Consider the following 12,791-nt stretch of genomic DNA (forward strand, 5'->3'; position numbering starts at 1 on the left):
GAAGGGACCAAGCAGGAGGTGCCCCCGCCTGGCTGGGTGCTGTCCGAGCCCGGCTCCAGGCCCATTCGGCGGCCCCCCACCCCGCCACCCAGAATCCATCACGGCAGGTGAGTCCTTACGGTTACAGGGCTCTCACCATGTCTCCCGTGGGAAAGGTGTGAGGAGGCCCAGGCCCAGCTGAGGGTCGTTGGGCCTGTTTACAGGAGGAAAACTGCTTCCGGGTGGCTGGGGGGGGGGGGCGGGAAGCGTGGGTTCAGGCCGTGTCTGAGCGGCCTCTGCCTGCCCCCACCACCCTTCAAGGAGGCCAGTGGGGAGCAATCCTGGTGCCCAGGTAACAGAGAGGAGCCAGAGGAAGCTGGTGTGGGCAGAGCTGAGGTGGGTCCCCTGCCTCTGAATGTCAGCTCTGGAGGGAGGGCATCAGGGCCCCACCTCCAGGCCATCTCGGGGAGCCCCTGACCCGGGCACTTTTCTGAGGTTGAAGCCCCAGAAGCCTTTGCTGCGGTCCCAGAACATAGTGGGATTTGAGGTTGGGCCACCAGACCCCCAACCTGTCTTTCCACCTGGCATTCCTCAGCCAGACCTGCAGGGCCAGGACACCCCCACCTGCTACCCCCGCCAGGGGTGGGGCAGAGGAGAGGTCCCCATGCTGACACCCCCTCCCCTCCGGTCCTAACCTGGCCCCTCACAGGGGTTGAAACGCCGCTAAGCTCTTACAAACCTGCCCCCCCCCACCGCCTGCACCCCCAAAGAAGAAAAGGCCCAGGTCAGAGAAACCATTTTTGTTGACAGTTATCGCCCTCACCTGGGGAGCTGAGGACTTGAAAACAGGAAACCACCTGGGATGGGGTTTTGTCACCTCACACATACACCCGCGTGCCCACGCTTGCACACGTGCTGCCCACATCCGCGGGGTCTGTGTGGAGACGCTCGCTGGAAGCCTAAGGATAAAACAAGCTGTGCAAAGACGGTGGCCCCCGGAACGCAGACATCCAGCAGAGGAGGGCGTCCCAGAGGCCCGGAGAGGAGAAAGGCAGATGACCCGGGGTCCCTCTCATCGCACTCCTGAAGGCCCCAAAGCGGCTCTGCGCCCCAGACGGTCCGGGAGCGGGATGCGGTCGGCGCGGGCGTGGAGGGGCCGCTTTTCCGTCTGAGCGTAGAGTAGGTTCTCGACCGAGACGAAGCTGCTGCGCGCGGAGGCCGGCGGGGGCGCCCAGGCGCCGGGGCTCTGGGGTCGGCGCGTGGCGTAGGGGGGGAGCGGCACCCACCCGGGCAGTGGCTGGGGTGGGGGGACCGGGTGCAGGGTTGCGGGGCTGAAGTAGTTGGTGGTCGTGGCGGCGGCGGCGGAGGGGACGTGGAAGGAGGTCAGGGAGGCTTGGCCGGCTGCCTGCGGGGGTGATGGGGACGGAGGCCCGAGTGAGGCTCCGTCTCCTGGCCCCCCAGCTGCAGTTCCCTCCGTTCCCCTCCGAAACCAGCCCCCATCCTCACACTGGCTCTCCGGTCTGTCTGGGGGCTGCCGTGTCTCGGCGGCTGAAGCTTCATGACCGACCTGGGGAGAGTGAGGGGGGGTCAGAGGCAAAGCGTGTGGCCGGCCTGGGATGGGGGGAGATGGGGGCGGTGGACTGGGCTCAGCGGGGGCTGCCTCTCACCAGTGCCTCTGCCGACGCAGGAGGTAGAGAAGGTAGATGCAGCCAGAGAGGAGGACCCCCGAGACCCCCAGGATCCCAGCCAGGTCAGCCCGCAGCACGGGGGCTGGACTGGGAGCAGGGAGCTCTGTGCCCAGAGAGACATACCAGTCAGGTGGCTGGCGCCCCAAGTCCCTCCCTGTCCCGCCGGCCCCCCTCCTCATCCGCCCCACCTTGGTCTGTGCTGAGGGACAGATTCCCACAGGCCTCCTGGGAGCCCTCAGGGAAGGAAGTGAACTTGCAGCAGAAGGTGGTGTTGGGACTGGAGCCCCTCCCTGCGGTGGGAGCCCTTTCCAAGGTGAGGGAGACGCTGGTACTGGTTTCCCAGCGGGCCTGGCAGGCAGCTATCCATTTCTTGGTGCCGAATGTGGGGTGCAGCACAGCCAGCGTTGTCCCCCCAGCACCGTCGGGGCCCCCGTAGCTCACAGTCACCAGGGAGATGGAGCCCGAGCCCAGGAATCCACAGCGGACGGTGAAGGAGGCCTCGGTGGCCTCCCTCTGAACCTGCAGCCACACCTCCGGAGTCCCTGCGGGAGAAGGTGCAGGGAGGAGGTCTGGGCCTGGGTCTCCACCCGCACCCAGGGCCTCTGCTCCTCTGCGGCCCCCACTCACCAGCAGTGAGGCAGAGAGTCAGCAGTGCCCAGAGCAGGCCCAGGGCCCGGGGCCTGTCCATGGCTCCCCTCTGGCCCGGGCTCCAGGGGGCTGTGGTCGTGGGGACAGCACTTGTATTTCCGGTGTCATCGCAGGAAGTTTTACGTATGAGGATGAGCCGGCCCTGGGAGCAGCTGCTGGGTACTCTCTGCAAACCTGCCCCACTTCCTTCTCTGAATCTGGGGTCGAGGAATGCCCCCCCCCCAAGAAATTTAAAGTGACAGTGACAAGGTTTTCCCTGTTCCCACGCTGAGCTGTGTGAGCGGGACGGGGGCTCAGGTTCCCAGCCCTGCCCTGCCCGTGCGTACCAGCCCTGGGGGGAGATATGCTTCAGGGGGACCTGAGAAGATGTCCTTCCCTGGAGAGGGATGGACCCCCTGGTTTGTCTTTAGGAAGAAGGCTGAGACACACACCACCACCCCCAACCTCCCTGAATGGAATGTGGCAGAACTTGGGGAGAGGAAGCGGAGCCCACTAGGCACAGCTGGGCTGTGACCTGCCTGCAGAGCCCTGCTCCATCTGTGCCTTCCTCCCCACAGCTGAGGGCAACTGGCTTCCAGCTGCTAAGGCCAAAGGCGCAGTCGTCTGCAACTCTTCACTCATCTCCAGCCCATCAGGAAATTCTGAAGGCTTCCCATCCTGACCACCTGGCCTCTCCTTAACCACCCTCACCCCCTCCCCGCCTCGGGCTCAAGCCGGCTCTCCCCCTCGGAATCGCTCTGCGTTGCTCTCCTGTCCATCTTCCTTTACGGAACACACACTGACAAGAGGGCTGCTGTCCCAGTGACAGGTGCTCAGAATGCTTTGTGTCCTGTCTTGTCTTCCGCTGAACTTGCACCTGGGCTGAGAGTGGCTTGTTGAGCTTAAGGGATAGAGCCACGGGTCTGTGTGGAGGACTCCTGTCCAGGGTGTGGTGACAACTCAGAGGGCAGTGGTGCCGAGGCCTGCCCTGCCCACATGCCCCTGATTCAGCATCTCTTCAGATTCCGTGGTGCCAGCCATCAGCCCCCCAGTCTCAAGTGAACCATCCACACTGGAGAGCCAGAATAAGCAGGGCCTCCGGGCCCGTCACTTCATGGTACCCAGCCCAGCTGGCGTGCATTCTCTTACCCTTCGACCCTCTCTCAGGCTGGGTGCCGGTCTCCAGACCTGACTCAGACCTGCTCTCTGACCCGCTTTCTCCCCTCCTGCTCCCCTGAGGTGAGGGAGACCTGTGCAGAGCTCGCCCACTTCACGGAGGCCCAGCCCAGCGCGAGTGCCGAGCACCAGGGTGCACGGGGCGGACTTCAGCCTCTCTAGCCGGGAGGATCCTTTTCTTCTCCCCACTTTGCGAGGCCCAGGTCAGGCCCCCCCAACTCTAGGAAGCCCCCCCACTCTAGGAAGCTGTCTCGAGAGTGCTTTTCCTTCACGGATAGCCACCCGCCCAGATGGCGGGCCCTGGGTGGTGGCTGTTTTATTAGCCTCCACACGGTCCAAGTACATAGGGGAGCTCAATACTGGGTGATGGATGAATGAAAAGCCCCGGCACAAAGTTAGCCATTCACCAGCTTTTTGCTGTTTTTTCAGTCTTGTAAGTCACGTCGTCCCCAGTAGGTTCTCATCGTGTGGGATTCGGACTCCACATGTGGTGGTTGTTGTGTTTGAAGAGTAGAGAACATTACTGTTCTTCGCCAGCCGCCCACTCCCTTTTCCCTCTGCATGTTAATTTTCAGTAAGGTTAAGAATGTCCATCTTTTATTGTTTCTAGATTTTGTGTATTGCTTAGGAGGGCCAAATTATAATGTCATAGTTTTGTTTCTATGCTTAACTCTTATGAGAGTTTATGTTTGATCCGTGAAGAATTTTAATTTGGAGCTGGTGTTATTTTACAATTTAGGATGCCAGCCAATGTCCCCAAGCCCCTGTTGAATAGTCACTTGCCATCTTTTTTAAAATTATTATTGGTGGTTGATTTATAACATTAGTTTCAGGCATACAGCATAGTGATTTAAATTTTTTATAGATTATGCTCCATTTAAAGTTACAAAACGTTGGCTATATTCCCTGTGCTATACAAACCTTGTAGCCTTATGTTTTTAAATTGAGGTATAGTTTATGTCCAATATTATATGTTTCAGGTGTACTACAATGATTCACAATTTTAAAGGTTATATTCCATTTATAATTATAAAATATTGGCTATATTCCCTGTATTACATGCTAATATCATTCTAGCTTATTTAATTCATAGTAGTTTGTACCCCTTAATCGCCCACCCCTGTCTTACCCCTCTGCCATCCCTCTCCCCACTGGTAACCACTAGTTTTTTCCTCCATGCGTGCTTTTTTGTTATAGTCACTGGTCTGTTGCGTTTTTTAAATCCCATTTATAAGCGGTACTGCCCAGTACTTGACTCTCTCTGGCTCATTTCGCTGAGCGTTCGTGCCCTCCAGGCCCATCTGTTGTGATGCTGCCACCTCCCCCCTTATGCCGGTCGCTATTAGTTTATGCGTCTAGGCGCTCCTGTGCCGGGTGCATGTGTATCTTCAGTTATTGCTCTTGGAGTGACCCCTCGATCATGACGTAATGCCCTCCTTTGCCTCCTATTCGGTCTTCGTTGTGAAGCTGGCTTTGTCTGCCATTAAGTATTGGTGCCTCAACTTTCTTTTGATCCATTTGCGTGGATACCTTTTTCCATCCCCTCTCTTGGTCTCTCTCTCCTTAGATTAGAAGTGAGTCTTGCAGGCAGCACATATACGGGTCTTGTATCCATTTAGCCACTCTATGTCTTTTGATTCAAACATTTAGTCTGTTGACATTAAAGTAATTACTGATAGGTATGCACTTATTGCTGTTTTATTAACACATTACTGACTGGGGAATTTCTGCAGAAACTAACACCTGTGGTGTTAATGTTGACTGGGGGATTTTTGCAGAAACTAACACCTGTGGCATTAATGTGTCTCCAGTCCAAGTGGTGTTTTCTGCTTGTTTTCGTAGTTCTTTTGTTCTTTTTTTGCCTTATTCCCTTGTGAACTGATGACTATCTTTAGTATTTGAATTTCTGTGTGTGTGTGTTATAGATTTTTGGTTTGTTGTTACCATGAGGTTTACGCATAGCAGTCTATATATATATATATATGTGATTAAGTTGCTGATCTCTTGATTTCAGACACATTTTAATATCTTTTTGTTGTGCATCTCTTAACTACTTATTGTGAGTATAGATGATTTTTACTACTTTTGTCTTTTAATCTTACTAATAGCTTTGTGTGTGGTTAACTTACTACTTTTCCGGTATACTTGCCTTTACTAATGAGGTTTTTCCTTTTGTAATGTTCATGTTTCCAGTAGTTAGCTTTTTCTCGCTTGGGCAAGCCCCTTTCAGGTTTCTCGGTTTGGTAGTGCTGAACTCGTCCAGCTTTTGCTTGTCTATAAAACTTTTGATCTCTCCATCAAATCTGAACAAAAGCCTCGCCGGGTAAAGTATTCTTAGTTGAAGGTTTTTCTCTTTGACCGCCATATCACGCATCTCCCTTCTGGCCTGCAAAATTCCTGAAAACTCAGCTGATAGCCTTACGAGAGTTCCCTTGTATGAATCTGGTTGCTTTCCCTTACTGCTTTTAATGTTCTCGTTCTGCCAGTTTAATTACAGTGTGTCCTGGTGTCGTCCTCTTTGGGTTGACCCTGTTTGGGACTCTGTGTTTCTTGGACCTGAATGTCTGTTGCTGTCCCCAGATTATGGATGTTTTCAGCTCTTATGTCTTCGAATATGTTTCCTGCCCCTTCCCCCCGCCCCCTGCCTTCTGGGACATCTGTATGTACATGTTAGTGTGCTCCATGTTGTCCTGGAGGTCTCTTAAAACCGTCCTCATGTTTTATTTTCTTCTGTTCAGCTCTAGCAATTTCCACTGCTGTCTTCCAGCTCTCTGGTCCATTCCTCTGTATCATTTAATCTGTTTTTTTCTAGTGTATTTTTCTCTTTATTTATTACTCAGTTCCTCTTCATATTTTCTAACTCTTCCTTAAAAACTTCTAACTTCTTACTCTGCTTTTCTATTTTTCTCTGAAGTTCTTTGATCGTCTTTATGGCCATTACCTTCAACTTTTTACTGAGTAGATTGTCTCCACTTCACGTACTTCTGCAACTTTGTCTTTTTCCTTCTTTTGTAACATGTTGCTGTGTCTGTCACCTTCCTCCGCTTAATTTGCTGTTTTTATTTCTATGTAGGGCCAGACTCTCTTTCATGAATGTATTGGAATTCCTGGGCTTCCCTGGTGGCTCAGACAGTAAAGAATATGCCTGCAGTGCAGGAGACCTGAGTTGGATCCCTAAGTTGGGAAGATCCCCTGGAGAAGGGAATAGCAACCCGCTCCAGTATTTTTGCCTGGAGAAGTCCATGGACAGAGGAGCCCGGTGGGCTACAGCCCATGGAGTTGCAGAGTTGGACATGACTTGAGGGACCAACACACTATCTGGTAGATGGCTGACGTTTTCTGGTCTTGGAGAAGTGGCCTTTGGAGGAGACGTCCTATGTATCCCGGCAGCGCACTCCCCTCTGGTCACCAGGGATACATGCTCTAGGGGTGGCCCTGTGTGGGTTATGGTGGCAGGCTAATTACTGTGGGCAGTCTGGTAGGCATAGCTGGCCCCTAGTTGCGCTGGCTTCTAGGCCCTGTCTTGTGCAGTCTACCAGCTCCTAGTTGGGGCCTGATCACAAGGCAGCTAGCTGACTGCAGAACCCCAGGGGTCCTGGGACCAGTGCTGGTTTACTGGTAGGCAGAGATGGGTCCCAGGGTCTCTGGTTACTGGGCCCTGTGGATCCTGACGGTGTCAACCTGCTTGCTGGGTGGTGCTAAATCCCAAGTTCTCTGGCCAAGGGGCCCAAGGTGTCCTAGAATTGGTGAGCAGGGTCCAGGGGGATGCCAGGGCTGGTGCCTACCTGCCTGCTGATGGGTGGGCTGGGTCCCACTATGGCAGACTATGGGGCAGCAGTGGTCTGGGGCTAATATCTACCTATTGGCAGGTGGGGCTAGGGCTTGCCAGCTCGCTACTAGCTGGACCCAGGGCCCAGGGGTCTTGGGGCTGGTACTTGCTGACTGATGGGTGGAGTTGCATCCCAGAGGGAGGAGTCCACATGGGACTTGCCAGCGCCAGTGTCCTTGTGGTAGAACAGGCTCTTCTGCCAGCACTTATATCCCCAGGGTGGATGCCGGTTGCCACCTGCCTCTCTGGGAGACTCTCCGAGGTGGCCTGCCTCAGACTCTTCTGCCCGGAGTCCCCCACCGTGTGTTTCTATGTGCCCTTTAAGAGTGGAGTCCATTTCCCACAGCCCTCTGGCCCCTACAAGCAAGCCCCACCAGCCTTCAAGGCCATTCTGCAGGCCCATCTTCCCAATGGCTTTGGCGCCTGATGTGGGCCGCCAACCCCATGGTCCATGGGGAGAGCCTCTGCAACCATAGTTACTTTTGTGTCTGAGGGTTGCTTGCTCTGGGTCGACTCTGTCCTAACTCTGCCCCTCTTACCCATTTTGTGGTTCCTTCTTTATATCTTTAGTTGTAGATCTTTTCTGGTCTTTCTCATTAATTCTTCTGTGAATAGTGGTTAATTTTGGTGTGCCCATGAGAAGAGGTAAACTAAGGGTCTTTCTACTCCATCTTGCCAAGTCCCCTCGGTCTCTTGGTGTCCTAATCATTAATTCTTACAAAGGGGCCTACTTCTGGGTTCTTTCCTCATCTACCCATTGATTTGATTATTCCAGTGTCAATATCACATGGTCCTAAGTAGAATGCTTTTCTGTTCTGATGTATGTGAAGGTGCTCATCCTTTCTCAGAACTTCCTTGGCTATTCCTGAACAGTCGCCAGAATTTTGCGCTCTGGAGACACAGAGGTCATTAAAATCTTAAGTACAGTGAGCCCTGTATTCACACCACTGTTGGCCTTTGCCCTCTGGCCTGGAGGTACAGGTTAGATAACACAGGTCTGGTACTGGCCACCTCCTGCTCTGACATCTCCTGGTGAAACCCCTGTGGTCACAGCCCTAGTCCTCCTGCAGAGCAAGCAGCGCCTGTGATCAGTCTCTGGAAACCTCGAGGGTTTGAACTGGGGCTAGGATTTCCCAGGTCTTCACGATCAGGCAAAGCAGCGGGAAAGCTGCTCGAGTGTGACTGGAGGACCAGGTGAATGGCGCGGGGGCAGCACTCTGCCCACGACAGGCTCCAGCCCTCAGTGGATCCTGGTGACCATCCACAATGACGACCATCCTCATTTTGAGTTTGTAGAGACAGACTCATTTTTACATCTATTTAAAATGTGTATAATAGGCCACTTAAGTTCTTGCATCAAAATAATGTAAAATATTATATCTGAGTGTATCAGTTCAGTCACTCAGTCGTGTCCGACCCTTTGCGACCCCATGAATCGCAGCACGCCAGGCCTCCCTGTCCATCACCAACTCCTAGAGTTCACTCAGACTCAAGTCCATCGAGTCCGTGATGCCATCCAGCCATCTCATCCTGTCGTCCCCTTCTCCTCCTGCCCCCAATCCCTCCCAGCATCAGTCTTTTCCAATGAGTCAACTCTTCGCATGAGGTGGCCCAAGTATTGTAGTTTCAGCTTTAGCATCAGTCCTTCCAAAGAAATCCCAGGGTTGATCTCCTTCAGAATGGACTGGTTGGATCTCCTTGCAGTCCAAGGGACTCTCAAGAGTCTTCTCCAACTCCACAGTTCAAAAGCATCAATTCTTCGGTGCTCAGCCTTCTTCACAGTCCAACTCTAACATCCATACACGACTACTGGAAAAACCATAGCCTTGACTAGACCTTAGCCAGCAAAGTAATGTCTCTGCTACTATGTGCTAAATTTGTGAACTATGAAACTAACATATGTGAATTGCTCCTAACAACTGCCTTAAGAGCAAATACTTTATCCAGCATCACAAAGCTAGCAGTACACAGTGAACAAAAGTTGTAGTTCCCAAACTGACTCTAACCACTACGCTCAGCAGCTTGTCCCAGTGAAAAATTTAAGTGGAATAATAAGGTTTTTGTCCCGAAAGCCGCAGCATCTGCTACCTCAGCAGAAAACCTGTGCTGAGTCCCCACCTCAGGTGCCCTTGCCATCCTGATGGGGGAGGCCAACGCACGACCCTGTTTTTCTGCTTCTGCCACACCACTCAGCCCATGACCGGTCTAATCTGAAGTAAATGGACTGTCCTTTAGGTCTCCCCAGCATCCTGAGCCCCTGCCCTCTAGTTTCCTGAGGTCCCTGGGTTCATCTTTGGCGAGTTTGCTGGCTTTCCATTTCTCCCCTCCTGCCTGAACACTCTTCAGGGCCTATTTCTCAGCAATCCCACTCCACACACAGGGTTTTCAGGGAATCTGAGCTAGAGAGTGAATTGCTTTGTGGCTTCTTCTCAGGATCCTGATGTTCCCCCCTTTTCCCTGGGAAGGAACTACAGAGAAGGCCTTAAAATGTGTTTATGAAAATACCATCCCATTCTCTCACGTCATCCAAGCACAAATTCTTACATCCTGTAACCCCCAGGGTCAGTGTTGCCTGGAGTTCAAAGGACAAAGTGAAAACTTTAAATGTTTCTTAGTGGAAGGCTTTTCTCAACAAACTGGAAAAACCCTCTTCACTTTAGGAGAGAACACCAACTCTTCCAGGGCTTCCCTGGCGGCTCAGATAGTGAAGAATCTGCCCACAGTGTAGGAGACCTGGGCTCGATCCCTGGGTTGGGAAGATCCCCTGGCGGAGGGCATAGCAACCCACTCCAGTATTCTTGCCTGGAGAATCCCATGGACAGAGGAGCCTGTACAGTCCATGGGGTCACAAAGAGCTAGACGCGACTGACACTTTTTCAACAACTCACCTTCTGGCAGAGTTCATGGTTGCAAAGGAAGAAAAAGTCTTACTGAAAAATATTTTAAATGATTTAAGCAGTGATTCAGCAGACAGGCCAGGCACAGCAACGCCAGTCCCCTGCAAACATTCGTGTCACTGTCAACACGGGAAGGTTCAGCCGTGCAGAGGCCTCCACCTCTCCTGCCCGAACTGGCCTCAGCTATGGTTCCATCCTGACCTGGGCCTGACTGTCTGGAGCTGCTGCTTAGGAAGCCCCAGCCCTACCTGAGCCAGCATGGGGCTTACTGGCACAGAACCCTCCAGAGCTGCAGCTGTCAAGGTGGGGTGCCTGCAAACTCAGGTGGTACAAAATATCCACTGTCACATAGGAAAAATGAACATTTCTAAAGATAATAAAAAGTTAACTTCATTGTATTTTCAAGTGACACTGGTGCCCTCACTTGGGTACACCTGCCATGGTTCACCGCTAACAAGGTCAGTATCATGAGGTCAGAGAAGTAAACTCAGCTCGCGTGACCAACTGCAACTTAACGTGCTACAGGATGCAGGGAGTTTTTGTCCCAAACAATGTGTTTCTCCAAGAATGCTGTTATTTCAACTTGGAGATCACTTTGTCACCTGTTGACAAGTCTTCCAAATGAAGAATCTCAGTGGGTTTTGATTCATCTGTTTAAAAATTAACAAATGCAGCCAAAGCAGCACTCGTTCCATTTGGATTTAAATAGGTTTGAAAGATACTCTTTTCGATGACCCAGAGAGATGTTATGGGGAGGGAGGTGGGAGGGGGGCTCAAGTTTGGGAATGCATGTACACCCGTGGTGGATTCATGTCAAGGTATGGCAAAACCAATACAGTATTGTATAGTAAAATAAAGTAAAAATAAAAATTAAAAAAGTTCAGTTTGATAGTTTTAAACACACTTTTAACTAGAACGTCAGAAAATAAGCCATGATTTAAAAAATGTTTCTCATAACAGGGGCGGAGATAAGATGGTGGAGAAGGACATGAGCTTACCTCCTCTTATAAAAACACCAAAATCGCAGTGAACTGCTAAACAGCCAGTGGCAAACGCTGGGACCTACCAAAGATATCCTGCATCCAAAGACCAAGTAACCACAAGGAGACGGTAGGAGGGGAGCAACTGCAATCAAAATGCTTCCTCGTGTTTCTCACTGTGCTCAGTATAATGTTTCTTTTAGAGCAAAAAAGGGGTTTTTGTACTGTTAACCAATAAAATACTTTAAAACATTCCATAAATTCATCCATTACATGTGAATGCATAATAAAAGAGGTGGTAAATTTTTATTTTATAAATAATTTTTAAACTGACAAATATGTCCAAAGCATCTTGTGACTCTAAGGTTCTGTTTCAGTTACTAATGCTGCATAATGAACCCCCCAAAATGGTGTAAACACCACTGTTCAGTTATGCTCTTGGATTCTGTGGGTCAGGAATCTGGAAAAGGTACTGGGAAGATGGCTTGTCTCTGTTCCCCGATGTCTGGGACCTTAACTAGAAGACTCAAAAGCTGAGCATTAGAATCACCTGATTCACATCTGAACCCCGTCTGGCGGCTGGTGCTCAGTACAGGCTAGGACTTCAGGGCTGCTGGAGGGACAACGCCATGTGACCTCTCCACGTGGCTGCTGGAGCACCAAGAGTGAGTATCTCAAGAAACAGGATGTGGAAGCTGCCAGTGTATTCAAGGTCTGGGCTTAGAAATTGGCCCAGCATCACTCCACCATATTCTGTTTACCTAGCACTCACAGAGCCCATGTTCAAAGGAAAAGGACTTAGACGCAAACTCTCAATATATGGAGAGTGGCAAAGAATTTGGGGAACATGATGTAAAGCATGCACAGGTTCTAAGGCTGGGACTCAGCCTCCTACACTGGTCTGTTGGCTGCATAAAGATCTCCACATTTACAGAGCTTCCAACTTTCTTTTCATCTCATGAAATACCAGCTTGACTGGTATTTAAGTAACTTGGGATTCTTTCTCCTCCTAGACCCCTAGTGACCTCTGTATCTTCACCTTGGTCTTCCCACTCTGCTCCCAGACCCCTCAGAAAAGGCTCCTCTCTGGACCTGCTCCACTGAATACAGGTAAAGGTGCCTGGGGCACTGGCACTCTGCCTTTCTAAAATGGGACTCACAAACCCAACTTCTAGCTTTTATCTGGAGGGACGGAGAAGGAGGAAGACATTAGTTTGGTTGAGTGACCTCATCACAGGAAACCATGCATCCTTCTGCAGAAACCACTAGACTGGCTGGATGACTGTGTCCACCCTGGGACGCCACACAGCGAGAACGTGAGATTGATTACAGCAGATGGGCAGGACGGGGAAGAACTGAAGTTGTATCTAAAAGGAGAGGCTGAAGAGTTCCTTAAACCACACAAGGAAGCAGTCACAGCAGAAAAGTGACAACAGTTTTCAGGTATTCGATTACTTGTTAGAGGGAACGGAGAACAGTGTTTCAAGAAGCAAAATGAGAACAAGTCAGTTCCTAGAAGTCCAGTAGCCAGAGGCTATTCTATGGAGTCTGGGTGAGAGATGACGGCAGCACTGACAGGAGAGAGATCAGAGAAATTCTGGAGAATGACTTGCCA

General features: G+C 51.4%; 1 protein-coding gene across 1 annotated transcript; it reads right to left on the reverse strand.

Moving 5' to 3' along the window:
* Positions 765-2,511, reverse strand: PVRIG (poliovirus receptor related immunoglobulin domain containing). Its single transcript, XM_018041055.1, has 5 exons — positions 2,295-2,511; positions 1,856-2,209; positions 1,647-1,770; positions 1,486-1,546; positions 765-1,384 (listed from the first exon to the last, which is right to left on the reverse strand). Exons 1-5 carry the CDS (start codon positions 2,353-2,355, stop codon positions 1,052-1,054), a joined length of 933 nt encoding a protein of 310 aa, XP_017896544.1. The 5' UTR covers positions 2,356-2,511; the 3' UTR covers positions 765-1,051.

This window comes from Capra hircus, chromosome 25 (genome assembly GCF_001704415.2).
Source record: "Capra hircus breed San Clemente chromosome 25, ASM170441v1, whole genome shotgun sequence".
NCBI classification, from domain to species: domain Eukaryota; kingdom Metazoa; phylum Chordata; class Mammalia; order Artiodactyla; family Bovidae; genus Capra; species Capra hircus.